Source organism: Tinamus guttatus, unplaced genomic scaffold, assembly GCF_059628265.1.
Source record: "Tinamus guttatus ecotype Peru unplaced genomic scaffold, ASM5962826v1 Tinamus_guttatus_pri_ptg000296l, whole genome shotgun sequence".
In the NCBI taxonomy this organism is placed as follows: Eukaryota; Metazoa; Chordata; class Aves; order Tinamiformes; family Tinamidae; genus Tinamus; species Tinamus guttatus.
In genome coordinates this window covers 437,979-461,233 of record NW_028288830.1, presented here as the reverse complement: position 1 = coordinate 461,233, position 23,255 = coordinate 437,979, and the positions used below count along the sequence as shown (strand labels likewise).

At 55.1% G+C, this 23,255-nt stretch overlaps 1 protein-coding gene across 2 annotated transcripts; it reads right to left on the bottom strand.

Moving 5' to 3' along the window:
• Nucleotides 1–7,286: 7,286 nt before the first annotated feature.
• NKAIN1 (sodium/potassium transporting ATPase interacting 1) lies at nucleotides 7,287–19,311 on the bottom strand. Of its 2 annotated transcripts, none has more exons than XM_088527936.1 (7): nucleotides 19,237–19,311; nucleotides 10,728–10,865; nucleotides 10,560–10,640; nucleotides 9,511–9,708; nucleotides 8,719–8,779; nucleotides 7,632–7,713; nucleotides 7,287–7,350 (listed from the first exon to the last, which is right to left on the bottom strand). In XM_088527936.1, exons 1-7 carry the CDS (start codon nucleotides 19,288–19,290, stop codon nucleotides 7,341–7,343), a joined length of 624 nt encoding a protein of 207 aa, XP_088384062.1. In that variant the 5' UTR covers nucleotides 19,291–19,311; the 3' UTR covers nucleotides 7,287–7,340. The 2 variants fall into 2 exon arrangements, with proteins under 2 accessions (XP_088384062.1, XP_088384063.1); XM_088527937.1 differs by having other exon boundaries at nucleotides 9,541–9,708.
• Nucleotides 19,312–23,255: the final 3,944 nt, after the last annotated feature.

The window sequence follows — 23,255 nt, the reverse complement described above, 5'->3', positions numbered from 1 at the left end:
AGGGGAGACAGCACGGCCAAGCACGGGCCCTCCGGCAGGTCCCGGAGCCCAGGGAGGGCATGGGGGCACCCTGCGAGTGCGAACAGAGCTCCTACTTACAACATGCTTATCATTGTATTTTATTTTATTTTATTTTATTTTATTTTATTTTATTTTATTTTATTTTATTTTATTTTATTTTATTTTATTTTATTTTATTTTTATTTTATTTTTTCCCCCAGGACAATCGTGTCTCCTGGAGCAGAACAGCTTCTCAGATCTAAAGGCCTCACTTGCAGCTGGCTTGTTTACACCAACCTCCTGCCTTTGGAGCAGAGAAACAATCCTGGGACACGATCAAAGGCCGTAGTAGCTTAGTAGCTTTTTTTTTTTCTTTTCTTGTTTTTTTCTTTTTTTTTTTCTGGAGAGAAAGAGTGAGAACTGCTGAACTTAACACTCAGGCTCTTTAATAAAAGCTGACTGGAGGGGCTGGCAGGCTTGCGGTTTAGGATAAGGTTGCCAGGCATTTCTGTTTGACCTGATTTTCTCAGCCAGCCAGGCCGCCTGCACTCTTTGAATGCCGAGAGCAGGAGGAGCGACTGCGGCCTTTAAAACAGGGCTCAGACCGCTCTATTTTGGCTTAAGACAATAACAGTGTGTGCCGGCCGGAGGGCTGGCTTGGAAACCCCATGCGCGTGGCCCGGAGCGGCTCCGGCAGCCTCCCTGTCTGCAGCTGGGTGCTCCTCGGTGGCTGCTCCTCCTTCCTGTTCCCTGTTTTCCTCTTTGGTCTCCATATAACTATGCAGAATAGCTTCCCTGGCTTGCAATGGGGGGCACAGACCTGGCATCACAGTTATCCCGGGCTTCATCTTCCATCTAAGGAGTGGAAAAGGCACCTCCAGATGGTGGTTCGCTCCACCACGACCTCTAAGGCACTTACTAGAGGGTCTTTCTCCCTCCGCTGACCGCAGAAGGGGCCTCAGTCACTCGCACTCTTCATTAAGCATCAAAGTGACATGCCCAAATCCAGCTCCTCCATGGGCATCCAGACTCCCCAGTCCTCGGGTTACGAAGCCCGGCTTACCTGGATCTTGGGATCTCATCTTTGAACCAGCACCATAGTCTACGAGAAAGCAAACCCTGCACTCCCGTGATTTGTGCTCCTGGGAGCAGAGCCTCCCCCAGCTCCATACACCAAACACTCACGGAGGACACAGGATTTAGCTGGAAAATGAAACAGACCCAGTGATCCCATAAAGTAGCCTTGGGGCCTGGCTGAGCAGCCCGGCTACTTTCCCTTCCCAGGAAAACCTCTTGCTCAACCTCGGAGAGACACAGGCAGCTCCACCAGCTGCTTTGTTTTCACAGCCTACAGTGCAACTTTATTAAATTAAAAACCAGTCTAGAGAAAGTTTTACCCCCAACTGTTAAATTATTCTGTGGAACAGGAAAATTTGAGGGGGCACTTTTTAAATTTTACTTCCCAAACCAAGCCAAAAGCTGCTGGGAACTTCAGGAGAGCTGCTTTCAAAATACACAGGCTTGACCAGGAGGCTCTAAGAGCCAATGACTCCATGCAGCTGCGTTACGGGGACAGCATTTCCTCCAGCTCAGCCACTCCAAGACAACAAAAAAGTAATATCCAGTAATTGGGCAGCTCTTGTATTTATTCAGGAAGGCGGCCTGCATGCTGACACACCGATCGCTCGATCTTTGCTTTGCAAAGACAGAGACCTAAATTGTGGACAGCGGGAAAGACCAGTTTCCCTGCAAGTAGCTGCGGGCACCCCGGAGCAGAGGACTCTGCCTGCATTTCCAGCCCTAACCGGAGAAACGGCCTCCTCATTCCTGGAAATGCGTGGAGCCCATGGTTGTGGGTGTAGACACAACATCCCAGCCTCTCGTTGGAAAGTCTCGAGGGTCACAAGACAAATCCTGGCTGTTTTCTCTGCGCGTGCCAGCAAGGAAGCTCCCAAAGCCGCGGCACGTGGAGCACAGAACGACACCTGAGCCCTGCCAGGGCCTTCATCCACGTCCCTGCAGCGTCTCCTCCCAAGCTGCCGTTTGTTGCCTGCAGAAGCGGAGTTTTATGGAAAGTCCAACCAGCTCGTCGTGCCCTGACCTCCCTTCCCTACCTCACGGCCAGCAGGGAACACATGGATAACCACCCGAAGCAGGACTGGGTGTGGGATTTCTCTGTCACCAAGGTGGCAAATGCTGTTAAGGGACAATTCTTACCCCTGGGTGACATCTCGCCAAGATCTGCCTGACCATTCCCTGTCTCCTTTCACACCACCTTCTTGAGGAAAATTTATGAGAACCCCCTTTTTTTCGGAGGACAGGGAATTTTTCCTCCATGCGACACCTTATCCCCATTTCTAATCATTCAAGCTCTGAAGCAGGAGGCTGATTAAGCTTTCCAGATTGTTTGTTATCATTAAATATATCATCTCTGTATATTCTCGACAGGCAATTACATGACTAAGCCCTTTGGAAACTTGCTGCATTCGCAGCCTGAATGACTTCTCATTGCAACAAGTCCCGGGGACGGATTACATTTTGTGTTGAGCGATTTCCTCCTATCAGCTCAGCATTTCCCATTTGCATTTCATCAACTGCTCCGTGGCACTGGAAGATGCAGAGATGGGATACTCCAGCTGATTCCCTTGGGAACATTTCCTGAGTTTATCCAGGCAGGAGTGTTGCCTCTTCTTGAGACTGTCAGATCCTTTCACTGCAGAGAGATGGATTTACCACAAAGGCCAGTGCTGGCACAAGGGGGGTGGATATAAATCACCTGCCGTGGAAACAGGTGATTTAGAGGCAGGGTCGATGCTGCAGGGCAGCAATGGATGAGCTGGGGTTGTTGGAGGCAGCTGGAGATGGACTCGGACACTCAGCAATCATTGCTGATCCCCATGAAGACCTTGTCAGGGTGAGCTCTCACAGCACAGCATACTATATTTTGCATTTCCCACAAGCACTTCCTGTATTTTCCCAGTTCAGAAGCCCAAAAATCCCACTGATACAATTAGAAGAACATTGTCACAGCAGCAAACCCATGCGCTGGAACGCATGAGAGTGCAGATCTCCATTTGCAGCCTCGGTGTAGCCCCCTCGGGCACCTGCTTGGAAGCCAGGCTGTAATTACAGGTTCAACAGCTTTTCCCACAGCGCCTGTGGCCCAGTTCACATCCCGGCTCTGCTGGGGCCGCGGGACGGGAAGGGACAACCGTGTGACCCCCCTTGTCCTCCCATGCAGGAGCAGGAAGGAAGGCGTGACATGAAGCTGAGACAGAACGGCGCTCTAAGGCTTGGAATGCTTTTTAATTTACTTAATTAACTAATTTCTTACAACCTGAGTGATTTAGCTAAATTTCAGGGTGCTGTGGAAGGACTCGGCTAGCAAGAAGTTGGGAAGATAAAGCCAGGAGTGTTTGGCACAACCCTGATTCCTGACGGGGAGCTCAACTCCAGCCCCAACTCCGCGCAGCTCCCCATGGATGCGACCACAGGGGCCTCCTCCCTTTGCTCCTCTTGCACAGAGTCCGCTTTTAACGTTGGGCTCCGCACGCTTTGGGTTTGGACAGGGATACGCACTCGCAGAAGGAGCAGGTAGGAGCCGGCAAGCGGAGCGAGGGGACACCAGAAAAACAGCTGGCAGCGGCTCCGCTTTTGGGATCAGAATGGAGCTTTTCCTGCCCTGCCAGCCACCTTCCCCCTCGGATGCCCTGTCGCCATGTGCTTGTCTTTACTCCGGCTTTCTTGGGAGGCTGCCTGGACCACGCATACATATATGATATGTCTATATATATATATGGTGTCCAGCAGCTCTCGGGAGGAGCCACATGGCTTTGGGCCTCGCTGCCGGAGCTGCTGGGACACGTTTCAGGCCCTCCAAAGAGGCTCTGTGCCGTTTTTCCCGATCCATGAAAGCCGTTTTCCTCGCCCCTCCGCGTCTGCAGAGCTGCGGGAGCGAGAGGGCAGCACTGCCTGGAAAATCAGCTCTTGGTGGCCCTTCTCCTTGCCCTGGCTGCGCCGGAGGAAAATCGGGAAGCTGAGAATGTGGCGGACGGTCCGGCCGTGGCTTTTCAATCCCTTCAGGTTTTCCCGTCCTGGAGCAACCTGGATGCTCCCAGAATTTCTGGCAATACTGAAGCACATCTGCAGGCTCAAATCCCTTCTCCTGGTGAGCGGGGATCCCAACAAGGGCCTCCCAGGAGCCACCAGCCAGCGCATCCTTTGCCTTCCTCACTGCCCATTTCCCTGCACTCTTCCTCTTACCTTCCCCCTATCCCTCCTTCCCATGCCCTGCGGTGACAATATTCCCTGGGAGTTTTAAAGGCTTTTTCTATTTAGCTCCTATTTGCAGCAATTTGGCAGGACGCAGTTGTTTAGCCCAGGGAAAGGCTGCCCAAAACGCTCCCTGCTCCCCGGATCTCCAGCTCTGATTTCCAGCCCGTCTCTTTGCCGACTGCAGGACGACGATCCTGAAATCCTGCTGGGATGGATGGCAGCTCGGCTGTCGCTGGTGCTCCATGCACTGCTCCGGCTTCGAGGGTGCCTTGGCTAACAGTAGTGAGTTAATACATGCAGCATTGCAAAATGCCACGTACAGGAAAGGTGCTGTAAAAGGGGAAAAAAAATCATCCAAATCCCTGTGAGCACATCCAACATTAGTTTTTCCTTGTTTCACCCCTTGGCAGCTGCAGGATGGGGAATTTGCTGGGATGCCGCTGCCAGAGCGGTCCCAACCCTGCTCCGCTGGCTGCCACTTGCTGGCATGGAGATGGTGACGTGTCCTGCTCTCCAAGAGCCTTGGAGACACCTTGAATACCAGATGTTAGAGCATGCTACGAATTTGGGAATTGTTTTTCCGATCAATATTAAATGGGGTTTCTATGCTGGTCACTGGATCGCATCCGGATGTGGGGGCCAGTATCAGCCCCTTCCTCCCAATCCGCAGCCCCAACCAAACACGATTTCATCACCTGCAGAGCCAATTCCCAGTTTTCCGCTTCCTAGAGGGTCTCACTGGCAGCAAACATGGAGCAGCATCACCAAGAGCCAAATTCCCATGTCCGAACCAAACCCAAGAGCTGCCGTGGATGCCCTGTCCTGAGCCACTTTCCAATCCATTCCCACCACAATATTTACCTGGAAAATACGTATCCATGGCATGTTTTTATTCCTCCTGACTGGGTTATTCTTGTGGAGAGTGATAGCATCTCCCTGATCCCTTAATCACATTGTTTTCCCAGGGCCATCCAATATCCATCTGCTAAAGGACATGGAATTTTTGTGATGGCAAAGACAGAGCGGCCACTGCTGCCCCCTCCCCTCTGCTGCCATTGATGGGTTCAAGAGAAAAAAACCTCTAATAACTCAAGTGTTTCTCCATATTAGGGCTCTGCCCATAACTGTCACTTTGAATCCGCCGGCACCGGCGCAGATCCATGGCCTCTCCCAGGAAGGGCCCATCCTCGCTGCCCGAAGCGGGTGTTTATCCATGTTTCCTCCACCCTGGAGGTGGTGATTTTGGAGGAGAAAAGAATCCTCCTTTGACCCCCTGTTGTCAGAACAGGGATGTGGGAGCCCCCTCCAGCCCTCTGCCTCATCCTGCTTTCCCTGGCGCCGGTGGAAAAGGGGATTCACGCCAGAAGGGAATGGAAATCCTGTTGTGGACGGCGCCAGGCCCGAGGTGCCCGTGGTGGGGCTGGCTCCATGGAGCCGATGGCCGGAGCGCCGGCGGATCCTGACCCGCTTCCCAACGGCTCCCCATGGCCGGATGGCCTTGGCGTTGCCATAGCAACACGCATCCATCCCTGCCGCCTCCCCCCCACCATTTTGGGCAGGGGGTATCCAAGAGCTTTTGTTTAATCAGGGAAGGAGCAGGAAGGAGCGGGATCATATCCTGCCCTTTTTTCAAGCACTGATGGAAACCCACTTTTTCGGCATACAGAAAACCACCCACGAACCATGGGCCCAAAATTGCTGCAGCGGCAGCATTTGGAGGCAGGGAGAGCCCTTTCGGGTGTCTAGGAGCTGTTTTCCTGGCCCTTTTCCTGGCCCTTTTCCGCCCTCCCTTCAGCTGCTCAAAGATGCAATGAGTTGGTGAGGCCTCTGTCCCACTCGCCTTGTGCCTCAAAGTCCTGGCATCTCCTTCACCCCTGGGTGAAACTCTGCCGGCTTTTATGATTATAGACTAAAAGAGAAAGCCCCAGGGCATGGAAAAACCATGGTTTTGTAGGAAGGAAAAAGTGAAAACCAAGCCCTTGCTGCCAAATTTTCATTGGCGACCCCGCGGCCGCTCGCGCGTCTTGGAGGCCACACGTGCTGGGATGGAGCCGGGTGTTTGGCACGGAATGTTCGTGCTGGGAAAAGGCAGCCAGGGCCTGGAGGGGCTGCCAGGGTTGGGGGCGTTGGGACCGAGAGCGGGAAAGCCAGGGATTTTAATGGGAAAACTGGTCATTTTAACTGGAAAACTGGGGATTTTAGCTGGGAAGCCGTGTTTTGAGTCCAGATTACCCTGGACTCTGGGGACAGCATAGTGACACTGCGCAAGTTCCCAGCGCATCTGTGTGTCCGACCGAGGTACTGGATACCCCGGGGCGGCTTTGAGGGAGAGACGCAAACGCTGGGACAGAATGACGGGAAGAGCCCATGGGACCCGCCACAAACCACCAGCTCAGGCACTTCCAATAAAAACATTCGTTATATTAATTAAAACGGCCGCGAAGGGGCCGTGTAGAAAGCAGCGTCCATATTGCCAAATTCCAATGTCCAAACGGCGGCTCCGGAGCCTGAGAAAGTGCCTGCAAAGCGGCCGCATGGGATCTCGGGCAATGTTTTTTATCCTACTGGCAAGTTTGCAACTTCCTTGGAGGAATTAACCCCCATCCCAGGTTTTCTGGCCGTCCTGAGTCCTTGGCAAAACACTCCGCATATCCCAAAGTGCCGAGATGCTCTGGAAAGGGCCCATTTCCACCTGGAGAAGTACATGGTGCTCAATTTAAAAGGAGGGAAAAGGGAGGAAAATGGGGTGCAGCGGGAGGCAGACGTGTGCTCTGGTCCTGTGGGAAACGCCGCAGGAACCTCGGTGCTCCAGAGGGTTGTTCATTCCCATGCCGGGGGAATGATGCTCAGAGAGGTCTTGGTGGTCCGGGAGCTGCCAGCCACATTTGGGAGCTGCCCATCCAGGGAATCCCTTGGACTCGCTCCGTTCGGACGTGTTCTCGGGGTGTGATGGAGACGGGGGGGCAGAGGGTGGGTTTCTTTCGGGCCGTATCCATCTCCATGGGCTCGGATCCAGGGATTTGTGGGGTCTCGCGCTGGCAGCGGCGGCTCTGGGTGCACAGAGCTTACCCAGATCTGCGGGAGCAAAGCAGAGAGGTGGCATTAGGGACACCCCCATTACCCCCCCCATCCCACCACCTTTTGCCACTGAAAAAGTAAAAGAGGAACATTATAAAATAATAATATAATAAATAAAATGGAATAAAATACTTTGGGCGACTCCTCCTCCCTGCAACTGCCCTCTGGGTTTTGCAAACCCACCTTAACTCATCCATGATTTTGGGCACCTGGCAGATCCGGGGGATTGTTGGAGCCTGGTGGCATTTTAGCCTTAGGGACAGGAGCCCCCGACTCACGTGTACAGGGGCTGCAGCTGCAGGTGCGACGTCTTCTGCGGCGCCTGGTAGCCGTAGGAGTCGAAGCCGCCGATGAAGTCGACTGCGGGCACAGAATGGGGAGCGGGGAGGTGACCGCCCATCCCGACATCCTCCTGCATCCCCATGCCCCCCATGGAAGAGTTTCCTGGGTTTTCAGGCTTATAATATTAAAAGTGGCTTGAATGCAGGAGTTTTGCCTGGTGCCCATGCAGCATCTGGCAGCATCTGGCATGGATGTGGCATCCAGCGGCATCCGAGCACCCAGCAATGGATGCAGCACCCCAGCATCATCCCAGTGTATATGCAGCATTCCAGGGCAGACACAGCATCCCGGAATCATCCTGGTGCCAATACAGCAGCCCAGCAGCATCCCAGCACCCACTGCCAATGCAGCATCCTGGCACCAACCCAATGCCCAATGCTGGATGCAACATCCCAGTACTATCCCAGTCCAATGCAGCATCCTGGCACCATCCCAATGCCCAATGCTGGATGCAACATCCCAGTACTATCCCAGTCCAATGCAGCATCCTGGCACCATCCCAATGCCCAATGCTGGATGCAAAATCCCAGCACTATCCCAGTCCAATGCAGCATCCTGACACCATCCCAGTGTGATGCAGCATTCCGGCACCATCCAGCACCATCCCAGAGCAATGCAACATCCTGACACCATCCCAGTGCCCACTGCCCGATGCATCCCAGCAGCATCCCAGTGCAACGCAGCATCCTGGCACCATCCCTGTGCCCAGTGCCGGATGCAGCATCCCGGCCTGGACGCGGCATCCCAGCACCTGCCGCGTGGGGGTGCCCAGGGCCCATCCGGCAGCCACGGGCGCGGGGAGCAGCTGTGCAGCCTTCGCTGCCTCCACTCCCCCGGCGGAGGCTGCCAGTCGGTCTAATTAATTAGCAGCAGCCGAGCGTTTAACGGGGCTGCATTATCGCTGCCGGGCACTCTCACCCATGGGGGAGCGACTACAGTCAAAGCAGGCAGTGACACCACCCAGCACGGAAAAAATACCCCCAACTCCGCTTGAATCCCCCTTCCCGAGGCCAAGGCACTCACAGCTGTCCTCCTCCTCCAGGAACACTTTGCTGACGTAGCAGGCGTAGACAAAGCCAAAGAGCTGCAAGACACGAGCGCCCGGGAAGAGCCGCTCAGCGTGGGACAGGGCAGGGGGTGACAAGGGGCTTCCCCCCGCAGCTCCACAACCCTGAGGATGGGGAGGCCGAAGGCTCGCGAGGCCGGGAGAGTTAATAACAGCAATAACAATAGTCATAGTATTGCTACTAAGAGCAACAGTAGCAATAACAGTAACAATAGCAATACTGGTAGCAATAACATCAATAGGAGTAGTAATAGTAATAGCAATAGTAGTAGCTGTAGTAATAGCAAGAGTAGTAATGATAACAATAGCAATAGTAACAATAGTAACAGTAGTACTACTTGTAGCAATAATGATAGTGGCAGTAGTAATAGTACTTGGGTTAGTACTAGTGGTAGTAATGACAGCAATAGTCGTGGTAGTAAAAGTAATAGGAGTGGTAGCAGCAATAATAAGTGTGGTAGCATTAATAGCATGAGTAGTAATATTAATTATAGCATCAGTAGGAATAGCAATAATAGCAATTATGATGGTATTAGTGATAATCAATCATGAGAAGTTATTCTCTCTGGCTCTGGTGGAGCTGTGCCGGGGGGATGCCGAATCCAGAACCAATCCCAGCAGGTCGCTTGTGGAGCTGTTGGCATCACGGGCAAGGAGGGGATCCCGGGTGCCATCCGCCCTCCCAGGGCTCCATCGGGACCAGCGGGGCCCTGAGGACCCCCTGACACCCATTCCCAGGATATTCTTACCGCCAGGAATATCTGCGTGGCGCTGCTCACCACCTCGATGTACTGGTAGTCCAGGAGGCAGCCGGTGACGGTGATGACGTGATGGTCCTCGGGTGCCAGGCGCGCGTTGAGCACCGGTGTCACCAGGCAGCCCGGGCCGTTCTCCATCCACCAGGAGCGGTGCAGGGACGTGTTGAAGGTCATGACGAAGTCGCGCTCCTGCGGCGGGATGGTGCACGGTGGGAGCCCCGTTCCCGGGGTACCTCCTGCCCCACGGATCCATCGGGGATCCCGGCAGGAGCAGCAGGCGCTCGGCTGGGGTCTCCCAAGGGTCGATCGTGGGCAAATTTGGGTGCCGTGGGGCGTTCCAGCACCCCACATGTGCCCCAGGGAATGAGGGAGGTGGATGGGATCAGAAGGGATGAAGGGAGGAAAGGAGGTGGGATGGGATGGGATGGGATGGGATGGGATGGGATGGGATGGGATGGGATGGAAGGAAGGAAGGAAGGAAGAGGGAGGTGGGAAGGGATGGGATGGAAGGAGGAAGGAGTTGGAAGGCATAAGATGGAAGCAGGTTGGTGGGATGGGATGGGATGGGATGGGATGGGATGGAAGGAAGGAAGGAAGAGGGAGGTGGGAAGGGATGGGATGGAAGGAGGAAGGAGTTGGAATGCATAAGATGGAAGCAGGTTGGTGGGATGGGATGGGATGGGATGGGATGGGATGGAAGGAAGGAAGGAAGAGGGAGATGGGAAGGGATGGGATGGAAGGAGGAAGGAGTTGGAAGGCATAAGATGGAAGCAGGTTGGTGGGATGGGATGGGATGGGATGGGAGGAAGGAAGAGGAAGGAAAGAGAGGAAGGCAGAAATTAGGACGAAGGGAAAAAAAGGAAGACAGGAAGAAGGGAGGAAGGACAAAAGCAGGGAGGAAGGACAAGGTAAAAGGAAGGGAGGGATCAAGGAAAGATGGTGATGAGGAGGAGGAAGACAAGAAAGGCAGGTAGAGAGCAAGGGAGGCTGGGAGAAGAAGGAGAAGGAGGAGGAGGAGGAGGAGAGGGAGGCAGCCTTACCTGCGACAGGCGCCCGACCTCCAGGTAGAAGCAGATGATGAAGGCGTTCCAGCCCACCCAGAGCACCAGCCACACCGCGTACTGCAGGACACAGACGGGCTCCGTCGGGCACCCGCACGGACCAGCGGGCGCCCCGGGACACGCACGGATGGACCCGGGGCTACCTACCAGGATGAGGTACCTGGACCTGTACTGAATGGTGCCGAAGATGCCCAGGATGACGGCCAGGATGTGCACGAAGTTGGCCAGGATGGGAGCCCACTGGTAGCCCAAGAAGTCAAAGACCTGACGCTGCAGAGCTGCCACCTGCGGGGACGCGGGGATGGGTCAGGAACCGGATCCAGCGTTCCGTACCCCCTGCATCCATCCCGAAGGAAAACCCACCTTGCGCCGCTGCTGCTTTGCTAAAACCCCACTTAAACAGCAGTAAAAAGGGCAAAAATCCGCATTTCCCTCCGTCAGCCTCTTGCCGGCAGCGAAGGGCCCTTCCCAAATAACCCGAAAAATTCCTGGCTGGGCAGCCAGAAAGGGAAAGTGGGATTCAGTTCTTTTTAATGCATTTTCCTCTTTTCCGGGCCCTTTCAGGCTCTGGCACAATGTGGCCGGGATAGGGGAGAAATCAGGAACAGAGGGTTCGGCATCATCGCTAGGATAGAGATCATTGCTTCCCCCCGCCTCTTTTTTCTCCTTTTTTTTTTCCCCTGGGTATTTATTTAATTTCCTGCATCTGCTGCATTGCCATGGCAACGCAAGCAGCCGCCGTCTAGACGCTGCCCCCAGGGGCACCCATGGGTGCGGGGCCAGGTGGGTGCCGGGATGGGGGCGTCTCCGACTGAGGCTCCTGCCGCCCCATTCCCGGTTTTTCCCCTTGCTGCGACGGAGCAGTGGCTGCCACGCGGAGCCGGGAGCGCCCCCCAGTAGGAAAACTGTTTTCCCATGGGAAGGGATGGTAAAAAAACACCACAATGGGAATTTATCCAGGAAAAGCAGTGGCGGAGCAACTGTCAGAACTGCCTTCCCTCCATCATCCACTTTTCCAACCAGTGCCCCCCTAAAGCACCTAGACCCTCCGAGATTCCAAAAAAAAAGGGGGTTAAATGGGAAGCAGGATCTGAGTCCTATAGACATGAGCGATGGTTGCCCCAAACCTGGCTGGATTTGGCTCATATCCCACTTGGGGTTGATTTCCAGGCAGGGCAGCTCCAAAATGCCACCAGTCCCCAGGTGGCACCCACAGGGACCCCCAGGACTTTGGGCACTGCCCTGGGGAGATTTGTAATCTTTTTTATTTTTTTTTCAGTAATTGGCAAAATTTCCAGACTCTTCTCCTTGGAGGCTGCAAATTAAAATGTAGCAACCCCCCTATCCCAAAAAACAGTGACACTGGGACTCAATCCAGGCTGAAAAACATCCTGGAAACACTTGCAGCATCCAAGAGCCTGTGGCCATCCCCGAGCATCCTAGTTTTGCTCAACAACAGCTCAGTTTTGTGGTGTTTCAGGAAAAAAGAAAAAGAAAAAAAAAAGACAAAAAGCCGAGCGGCTGTTGCACAGGCCACAGGTTCGAATCCTGGCCTGGGTGGCCCCTGCTGGGCCGGAGCTTGGGGCTCCGGTAAAGCGGAGCCCTTTGGAAGCGGATTAAGCTGAGAGGCAATTTCCATGCTAATGCCGCTGGTTCAGGTCTTCCAGGTGACATCTGCACCCCGGATTCGTGGCGGGCACCTCAAAGCCAACGTTAATATAATCCGATGGGAAGAAGGGGGGAAGAAATGGGAAAAAAAAAAAAAGGAAAAAAAATCTAATTTACTGACTTATTTAGTGACACCTTTCGTAATCAATTCTCCCAGGGAAGAAATACTGATTAAAGGCAACCTTATCTCTATGGCAACCAGCAGCACCTCCTTCCCGGCTCGCTGGCTGCCAGGGAAAAAAAAACATCGGAGCAGGGAATCTGCCCGGTAACAACGACAGCGCGGCCAAGACGGGGCCAAAAATCATCTGGTTCCCTAGGGTCTCAGTGCCAGGGGCCGCATCCGAAAGGGAGGAGATGCTCCTGCATCCCCACTGCACTGGGAAAAGGGGATTTGGGCACTCAAACCTTGCAGATTTCCATGGAATTTGAGCGATTTGATGGAAAAGGAGCAAAGTGGTGCCCGGCTGCATCATTCCCACCCTGCGAAGATGCTCTGTCTGCTGGGAAGGGGCTTTTCCCACCCTGTCTACCTCGCTGGGACACTGTTCTCTTTCCCACAGGAACATTTGGGATTTGTTGCTAATTCAGCAAATATTGCTGCCCGCTCCCTACTGGATTCATCTCATCCTTTGCAACCCTGGCGGTCTGTCCTTTCCCTAAACTCTTGCCTTTTCCTATAAAAATTCCAAAAAAATATTGCAAAGACGATGCAGGCTCCTTGAGTCCCACCTTCCAAGCTGGAAATCCCTGGGGATTACAGGCCTTTCCTCTTCCTCAGGCTCCCAGCAAGGAAAGGGACCCAGGTGTTCCTCGGACACTTCAAGCACTTGCTGCAACCCAGTGCCAGGAGGTTTCCAGGATGGATATTCACCGCTCCCTGCCCTGCTCCTTGGCATTGCTTTTCCCCTTAAGCACAAGGATTTCAGCTTCGCCAGGAGATGAAGAGCACAGGAGTCTTCCTCATGGCCGAAGAAAGCTAAAGGAGCAAGTTCAGCTCTGTGGGCACCATCTGACAGCAATTTCCCATCTCCGAGGCACATGTTCACTCTCTTCCAAGGGGAAAACACCTTCCTCTTCCCTATTTCTTTTCCTTGGTGTCCCCCTGGACCGTGGTCACATCTCCTAAACCAGGCTGATCCCAAAGTCTTCCCCAGGAGTTTTTCCATGTTCCTTCCAGGTTCTTGGCTCCCTCTTGGAGCGGGTCAAGCAGCCTCACATGGACTGGGGTCCTGGTCTTCAAACGCCCGTGGAGGATCCCGCAGCTGCCGTTGGGAATCATCGCGGAAGAAGCCAGATCCAGTGCGGACACGTGCTGGAGACATCCATGCCCAGCTCATGCCACTGGCGCAGCCGTGGGGACCCCAGAGAATGGAGCCACGGTCCCATCCTGCCCATCCGCTTCCAGAGCCCATGAGCTCCACAGGCTGGAAGGACGGATGCTGCTTCCATGGGGATGGACAAGGAGAGCAAGAAGAGGTGATTTTCCCTCTTCCTGGGTAATTTCCCTCTATGATATGAAAGCCCTGGATCCTTTCCAGCACACAGAGGACCCCAGGACTATCCCGCAGGACCAGAGGGTCCATCCCAACCCCATCCCGGGTGGAGATGGGGGACGCGACGGCAACAACAGCAGCAAAGGGGCTGCTGACGCTCCCCTTCCCCCGCCATTGGGGATGATCCCTGGGACAGACGGACGGACGGATGGATGGACGGGGCTGCCAGCGGCACTAATTGCCCCATGTTTAATGCATGGCCCAGCGGGGGCTTGTTGGGCTTTGTGCGCCCCAGCGCTGCCTCCTGCCAGGAGCATCGCCGGCCCCGCGGCCCTTTGTGCTGACGGGCAAATTAAAAATAATTGGAGCCGGGAGGGCGTCACGAGGCTGGAGAAGCATCCGGGGTCAGGAGGCACCCGGACTTCCCCGACACAGTCCCCTCTCTTCCCTTCTGGTGCTGCTCCCAGGTCACCCCAAATCTGCCCATGTCTTGACCCCCAAAACTGGCCTTCAACAGCCCTAATTAAGGCAATTAAGCTGGGAGCAGGGCGGGAGGATGGCTCTGGAGCTCAGCACGGACAAGAGCATCCCTGTCCTTGGCTTGTGTCCCCCACGCACGTTGTCAAGGCACGGAGCCCGGGCAGGGCGGCCACATCCCCCTGCTCCATTTGAGACCCCCATTTGGACAACGAGCGACACGGGTGCTGGGATTCCTGACCAAACCCCAGCCCAGCGTCAGGACGTGGCTCTTTCCATAGGATCGGGCAGGATGCAGAGCCCTGCTTTGGGCTCAGCCCGTTTGGCGATTGGTGCCGAGTCGCTATCCCGGTTGTGGCATCGCAATTTTCCCCCCGACGGATCCTCCTGTCGTGCTGCGGGAAGCTCAAACGTGTCAAATTCCCCAGCCAGGCACACGCGAGCAGTTATTAATATTCTTAATAAACCAGTCAGGGCTTTAACGTCCCATTTAAACATGATTGAGCTGCTGGGTGCCGGTGTTCCCTTTCCAATTTTTCCAGGCTGTTACATGTTGATTTTGAAAACTGCAAGGAACAGTCCCTTGGAAGTGGGGGAAACCTCTCTGGCAGCTGCATCCTGAGCTCTCCTGTCTCCTCTGACCTTCCCGTGCCGTTTGGGATGGGTTTTCCCACCCTGCTCACATTTCCACCACCACCGCTTCCCGGGACACCTTTAACTCCCGATGTGGCGGCGCTTCCAGCCCCAAACTCCTGCCAGCTCCGGCTTCCTCCAGGTTCCCAGCACTGGCCAGACCCAGGATCCTCCCAGAATCTGGCACTGGATATCCAGAACATCCCTTTCCCTCTCCGTCTTGCCCATCACAGTGCAGGACATTGAGTCAACAATGACTCGATTTCTTCATGCTGGAGACAACCCATGAGCCCGAATCCTTCCCGGCAGCATCTCCTGGAGCTGCACGGGTTCCTGACAGGGTCCCAACAGACAGGATTTGGTTGGCCCTTGGCCATCCTGCCTATGTCAAATGCTTGGGTTTTGGCATGGTGGAGTTCAGCTTATCTCATCCCAAATCCTTGTCCTTCTCTCCCGCTTCCCAGAGGAACACGGGAAAGAGGAGCATTTTTCCAGCTCTCTGCCTTGCTCCTGGCTTCCTTACAAACTGGAATTAGCAATTTTGGGAGAGTTTTGACGACTTCCTTTAATGCTCTGGGTTGTGCATTAGCACCACCCTGCAAATGTGGGAGGAAAAAAGGGGAAAATGAGCCCGAAGAGCTGTTTTAATTGAGGACCGTAGGGCTGTGCCTATGCAAACGCGCACCTCGAGAGCAGACAGGCAACACTCTTGACATGAATAATGCAAACACAGATATGCATATGGATATATATGTATATTTATACATATATATATGTAGTATGATGCATGCTCATGCCAGTGCCCATTGTCCAGGTGCTACAAGACAAATTGGGCTTTCAGTGCCTGCCCTGATGCCCTTCCTGGTGAGGCGATGCCCAAAAGCCACGTGCTTCCAGCATCCCTCCCGGAGCATCCCGGGTGCAGGACCCCTGGAAAGCTCGTGGAGCTTGGGCTGAGGACCCCGTGTGCCCCAGCATCCCCCGAATCCTGATTTCCAAGGCTATTATGCAAATGGGAAAGCTTCCCGTAAGCATTTGGGAGCAGAGCTGCAGCCATCTAAGCAGCGACAGCAGTAGATTACGTGCCCATTACCAACAGTCACAGCTACGGAGCACCGGTAATTATACCTAATTGTGCATTTAATTGCGTAAATGAAAAGTCATATATAGAGTTCAGGCCCCGCGCCGGCAGGAAGGCAGCTGGGGCTCTGCTCCGGCCCCGGCCGCCTCTTGCTGACGGGAATTGCGGATGGACAAAGGTTCCCGCAGGCATCAGGGGAAGGAGCTGCTGTTGGAGCAGCCAGAGCTCATCCATCCCGGAGCTCCTGCTGCGGGAAGGAGCAGTGCTGCATCCTGGACCGCATCCGGGGGCTCTCCGTGCCCATCTCCAGGCCTCAGGCCAGGTGGGATGGGACAGATCCACAGCCGGCTACCCGCATGGGAGACACTGCCCGAGTGCAGCTTTTCCAACACATCCAAGGGAAAAAAAAAGAACGGAACTGGAAATGCTCCCCAGGTCCTCATCCTCTCTTTGCTCCATCACTAGTGTTCAGAGTGAACAAACGCTCCTCAACTCCACAGCTCCTGGTGCAGGTTGGCTCTAGCAGCCACTTCATTTTTCATTCTCGCCGTTCGGCTGAGCAGCTTTCATCTTCCCATAAAGAAAACATAAATTCTCCTGACAACAACGGGCTTCCCATGGAAAGGCTGCTCTAATAAGCAATGATGAAGCAGCAAAATCCGCTCTCTGCCCATGGCCCTGGAGGCCTCACGGAGACGTCCCCTTCCTCATCCCGAAATGCTGATTTCATCAGGCGGCTCCTGGCTCTTAGATTATTGGAGGCAGGAGTAAAAGGAGCAGATTGACCTTACTCCACTTCGTCCTTGCAGACACTCCCAGGGTGTCCCCAAGGCCCGAGGGCTCTGCCAAGTGACGCATTGGTGTATTAGCCTTTTCCTTAAAATCAGCAGGAGGGACCATCTTCAGCCCCTTCCCAGTGGATGGGAACACCTGCCATTGGCAACGCTGGCTCTCCTGGTATGTGTTAAAGTTTTAGAGTGGCAGTGAAGTGTCATTTGGGAATCTAAAGGGAGAAAATCTAGGATCAAAGTGCTAATACGCTCTACTGCTGAGATAGACCAGGGTTAGACCTGGGAACATTGGGATAACAGGTGGGTCCAAGCGTGCGGCCAAAGCCACTCCAGCCAACCTGGGAAAACTCACTGTGGGGACTCAACTCCGGTCCAAAACCGGGGTAAACCCGGATCCACGGTGCTGCCGGGACAGGGGCATCCCGATGCTGACACCCGCCGGGGTGAAAGCAGCGGGGACCCGACCCTGGTGCGGGACCACATCAGGGTGTGGGGACCTGATGGAGGTGGGGACCTGCGGGGACCGGCGGGAGAGGAAGGCAGATCCCCCCCAGGCAGAGCAGGGCTGTTGCTGCATCAGCGGTGACATCGGCTGCGGGGACGGAGCAGCGCCACAGAGCCAAGGTGATGCCGGCATTGGAGCCGGGGAATCATCCACCCCAGTGAAAACTGACACAAAGAAGCCAAAAAAGTCCAAGGTTTAGGGACTTGCAGCTCATGGTTGAGCTGCCCAGTGGCCACGTGGGCAGGGTGATTTGTACCACCCAGAGCATCCAGGCTCTCCGGGACCCCCAGGACAGCGTCCTTCTCCTGCAATCCACCTGGATGTGCCCCTGGGACCAGGTGGGAATCTGCATTTCTGGAGCACGGAGCTATCCCCATGGCGGGGTGATTTCCAAGCCCACCTTCCAGGACGCCCGTCCTCGCTGCCGCAGCAGCCGGACGCTGCTGTCCCAGCTCCCATCCGTAACACAAAGTTCCTCTGCGCAGCCGCCCGACCCGGGGAGCTCACGACAACTCATTTCCCCCCTAAAACAGATTCCCTCAAACCTCCTCTCTCTGCAGACCTGGGCTGTTTCCCCGCAGAGGAGATGCCACCAAAGCTGCTTGAGAGTTGAGTGTTGGAGAAAAAATAGTGACTGGGAGCCAGGAATCTCCCACTACGCAAGGAAAATACCCGGCGGGTCTGAATAAATGAGATCATGAGCAAATGGCAGAGCGAACCTCTACGGAGCAAACCGGAGCCAGGAGGGGAAGGCTGCGGGCGCGAACGGGCAAAGGCTGCAGCTGGCAGGACCCAGAGCGAGGGCTGCTCCACGGGGCTGCTCCACGCGCCAGCGCCGGGCAAAGGGACACAGAGCCCCTGGATGTCCCTGCTGCTCCTCTGCCCTGCTGGACCTGCTGCTCCGCTCGCCCTGACCCGGGGAAAGATGTTCACCGCGTTCGGGAAGAGAGCGAATGACTCTCCAGCTGCTGAAAGTGTTGGAAGACCAACGGCATTAAGGGAAGAAGCTGCCTGGTGGCAGGAGGCCACCAAAGCCTCCGCGAGAGCAGATATTGAGGCAGTCTCAATCATATACATTGCAGCCTTCATCAATGCTGCTCTGAGCAGTGGTGGCCCCAGTATTCCCCATCCCTTACAACCCACAGGGACTTTGCGGAATGAGCACTTGGGCAATTCCCGCTCTGTTTTCCTCACTGCCGCGAATCCCTGGTAGTCATCGGAGAGCCCTGGCAGCCAGGCAGGTCGGAAGGTGCCTCTTCACTGTCGGGTTTCTCCGTTAACAACCCACCCACCTGGGAAAGCGCCTTGATTATTAACTACAAGCCCCTGGGTTCTGGTTGTACCAGGACCTTTCCTGTGTCCCCCCAGGTCCCTAGCCTGGTGCCAGCCTGATGGAGATTGATTTGTGTGCAGTGGAAAAGCATGACACCTAATTATTGCCAATATCAACAACCCGATTGGAGTGAAACCTGCCTGTTTTCGCTTCCCCACATGCACGGGCTCCCTCCAGCCACCAGCAGACGGGTCCCATTAGAAGGCAGGAGAGTTTGCAAAGCGCTGGCTGCGGTTTTAAGTTTCGCCAGGGCCACATCTCAGGGCAGCCCATCCTGGAAGGACCCACAACCCCACAGAGCATCTGTTGAGCCACCCGGCGCACGGCTGACCGGGAGGGCAGAGATTGCAGGTGTGAACAAAGCTCCCACCTGCCCAAGAAATATCTCCCAGCCCTGGCAACCCGGGGAATTGTTTCAAATCCATCCCTCTCTCTGCAACTCCAGCGAGCACTGGCTTGAGGCAGGGGAGGAGGGTCACATTTGTCACATTCCCCCTTGGTGCTTTTATTTAGTTATTTATTTATCTATCTATCTATCTGGGGTCGCATTAGAGCATCCCCGGGCTGGTCCAGCAGCAAGGTCACCGCCGAGACGGAGCGGGCCCCGGTGCCAGGCACCGTTTCACACAAAGCCCAGCCCGGCATGCTGATGAGCGCGGCCCCGCGCCTTACCAGCTGCAGGCAGCAGAATCCCACCAGCGTGCACCTCCCGTTGCATTTCCCCATGGTTTCCCAGCCGGAGCCGCCGATCTCCCCGCGCCGTGGCGGCGCCTTCCTCCTCTTCAGCAGCCTCCCGCGGGCCAGCAGGACCCCCGGCGCTCCGGGAGCATCGGGCGGCCGCCCGCGACGTGTCCCGCCGCTCTCCAGCCGCCGCCGCCGCCGCTACTTTCTCGGCGGCGCCGCCGCCGCCTCCCGCATCGCGGCGGCTTCAGCGCGCACGCGGGACGCGCTCACGCGAGGGGCATCGCCCGCAGCCTCCGCCGCTCCGGCCGCCCATGCCCCGAGCGCGCCCGCCCCGGCCGCTCTATTGTCTCTCCCGCACAGCCCGGGGGCGGCGGCGGCGGCGGGCGCGGTCGGGGCGGGCCCGGCCGCCTCCGCCCCGGCGCGGAGCGGAGCCCCCGGCGCGGCCTCCCGCGGGATGGGGACCGCGGCCGGGCGGTCGCGCCGCGCTCGGGCGTTATCTCCCCTTTCGGGTCTAACGGCGTTTTCGCGTTCCGCCCCGCGCCGAGGGGGGGGACCCGCAGGGCTAAATCACAGCGGTTCCCGAGTACAAAGAGCTGGTTCTTCCCTCCCCCCCGGCAGCCTCTGAAGAGCGCGGATGGTGGCGGGGACCGAGACACGGAGACCTCGCTGTCACCCACCGCCAGGAGCACCCTGGGGTGCTGGGCGCGCGGGAAGGACACGCGGCAGAGCCCGGGCCATCCCCGCTGCAGGCTCCAGCGCTCGGCCCGCACGTGGTCCCCAGGGCTGGGGGCCACTGCTGGCCAAAGGGGACCAGCAGCAGCCGGGAGTCCCCATTGAGGTCCCCCCAACACAGGGCTCTGGCAGCCTGGACACAGGGCAAGGAGGTGGGTGCAGAGGGGCTGGCAGGGTGCAGCTCCTGCCCTCGCCTTTGTCCTTCTGCCAGGGTGGCTTCTGGGGAGCTGGAGAGCACAAATCTGCCAGGGAGTAACTGAGCAACTGGGATGGTGCTTCTCCATCCAGCCAGAGCTTTAGGAACCTGCTCTTTATGTGTCAGCCAGAAGCACAAATACTTGGGAACAATTTGCTGCTTTTCAGTTCTGTATTTTCTTAAACCTCAGCACCGATTTTTTTCTTTTCCCCAGCAAATATCTTCTGCACCAGCCCTGTGCTGGGCCAGGGTCTAACAGATGCGTTTGTGCTTGTGTCTATGTGGCCATGGCCTAACCTTGGCCCTCCGGGTTTGCAAGGACGAAGCCAGACCAGTCTGGGAGCAGCCGACGGCAGTGACCACCCCCAGAGCTTCTCCTACATTTCCTGGGGTAGAAATTTCTCTCCCTGCCCATGCAGGGAGCTGTTGGTCCCCCCAGGCATGTGCTGGAAGGCCAAACCCAGGTGGATGCAGGAAATGCTGTGAACACAAGAATCACACCACAAAAATTCCAGGGCATCGCATCCTAAGCAGGAGAGCCGGGATGGCTGGAGCCAAACCGAGCGAGGGGATATTTTAAACCCTCCCCCTGGGTCAAAAATGACCCGGCCCCAACCTCCCCTCAACACATCTTTGACCATTGCCCAAGCCTTTCCCGTTGGCACAAGACGTTCCAGTCAATAACAGAGCGACGACGCACAACAGCGCGAACAGCCCGAGTGAAAACACCCGTGCAACGGCAACGAGGCTGCAGCCGGCTCAACCCGGCGGAGTTTTGCAAGGAATCAATTTTAGATTAAAAAGGTCAATACACCACGTCAAGCCGCTTCTCTGGGAGGAGAGCGGACAACTTTATTCACCCACGGGTGGGAAAGGGGAAGCATCGGGTCGCTGAGGAGCAGCCGTCCTCCCCCCAGACCCCACGACCCTCAGCATTTTGTCTGCAGAAGCAGCAAGCAGCTGACACGCAAATTACGGGGGAAATATTAGGAGGAAATTAAATCAGGGCCGCATTATTCATTCATAGAGATGGGAGGAAGCTGTGAAGATAAGTGCTTTGATGTACCCAAGACGCATTGTTTGTGGAGAAGCCATTCTTTTCTAATATCGCCTCCTTTTTTTTTTTTTTTTTTCCCTTTTCTCTGGTTTTTGTTCACATGGAAATGCCCCGCACCCCCAAGGCGACAGCCTGGGCTCAGCTGGGCTCTCGTTAGGGCCGTGGGCTGGTCCCCGTGCCCGCTGCGGCGGGCAGAGCCCTGCTTTGTTTGCAGCATCTGTCTTGCAAGGCCAAAATAAATATATATAGTGTGTGTATAGGTATGTATATGTATATTTGTATATACACACACACATATATATATATATATATATTATTTTGGAAGCTCTGGGATAAACTTTTTCGGGCATCTCAGCCATGCAATATCCTCACTAGCAGGACTGAGGCGTTTTCCCAGGCACGAGCAGGTCGGCAGCCATAGGAAGAACACAGGGATATTGGCAGATAGTTCTGGGGACTTCCCAGGTCCAAAGTTGTTTGGCAGTTTGTTCCAAACTGTGTCCCAAGATCCCACCTGGGAAGAGCCGCTACATCACCCTCTACCTCCAAACGGCTGCGGAATCAGAGCAGTGTTTGCCTTTATGCAGAGGTTAAAAAAAAAAGAAAAAAAGAAAGAAAAACAAACAAACCACCCCTGTCTTGGGGTAATCCGGTCTGGAATTGCTGTTGACTGTCTTGAGAAAGTCAAAAAAGAGGAAAAAATAGGTTTAGACTCACCAAAAAGCACCCAAGGGGTAAAACCAGCGTGGGAAGCCAATCCCTGGTTTTGCAGCTGTCAATAAATACATATTTTTTCTCCCCTGGAGAGTTAAAGGCTACTTGGTCCGGATAAAATCTGATGGGCAGCTGGATTTTGTGCCACGCTCCGCATAGCTCTGCTTCCCCCGGGGATGCAGCTCTGCGGGAGCCACGTTAATGAGCCACTAATTAGGCAGAGGCCAGAGCAGCCAAGCGGCCCAGCAAGGCCAAGGTCGGGGAACGGGTCAGGGGCAGAGCTGGCCCTCCGGGATCTGCATGCGCGTGGTGGCAGCAAGGCCAAAGCTGGGGAGGCTGGAAGTCAGTCCAGATCCCAGGGCAATCCATCCTCATGGCGGGATCAGCCCCAAATCCTGCCGGCTGGGGCACTGTCACCCTAGGGATACTGACTTTGCATCAGCCTGGGAAGAGCTGGTGTCCAGCACGGCCAGGCAGGAGGGATGAGGTAGGATCATGGGCACCAAGTCCAGCTGGAGCCTGTAGCTAGAGGTGGCCCCGAGGGTCAAGACTGGGTCCAGTATCACTCAACTCACTCATCAAACACCTGGATGAAGAGACGAGTCTTTAGCACAAGCGTGACTGAGCCCTGGGAGAGGTTGCGCAGGGATATTGTGGGTTCTCCATCCTCGGGGACGTTCCAAACCCACATGGAGACGATCCCGGGCAGTGCGCTCTAGGTGGCCCTGCTTGAGCAGGGAGGTTGGACTCGATGATCTCCGAAGGTCCCTTCCAACCTCAGCCTTTCCCGTGACTCTGAAAATGAAGGGATGTTCAAGTAGGGTGCACAGTTGCCCTCACCTCCTCCAGAAATGACACATATTTGCTTAAACAATGATTCTCTGTTTTTTAAATATCTTTAGCTGCCTGCCTGCCAGTCAACATCGGTTCCGGCGGATCACCCTTAATAGATCACAATGCAGCCGGCTGCGATTGAATCGATACAGAAATTAAAATGCACCCACTTCCATTCTTGCTCGGTTGTCATCTTATCGCGGGGAATAGCTGAAAGCGCCACAGATTACAGAATCCATCATCATTTAGCCTTTGGAGCTCACAAATTCATAATTAACAATAACACCAAAAAAATAAGATTCCTTTCACTTTCTCATGTAATTTAATTAGCTGGCCATTAAGGGGAGCCTAAATGTCATCTAATCCCCCAGCAGAGGGAATAATTGTTTTCCATTCTTTTAGAAATTATCACTTGCTTATTGTTAACTATCAAAATTCATTATTAGCTGCTGAGCAGCAGTCGGAAACGGTGTG

Bases quoted from the DNA above. Each gene is read 5' to 3' on its own strand.
- NKAIN1 (XM_088527936.1), bottom strand. From the start codon at position 19,290: ATGGGGAAATGCAACGGGAGGTGCACGCTGGTGGGATTCTGCTGCCTG. The intron at 10,866-19,236 runs GTAAGGCGCGGG...GCGTCCCCGCAG, and splicing joins GATTCTGCTGCCTGCAGCTG to GTGGCAGCTCTGCAGCGTCA. The intron at 8,780-9,510 runs GTAAGAATATCC...CGTGTCTTGCAG, and splicing joins CCACGCAGATATTCCTGGCG to CTCTTTGGCTTTGTCTACGC.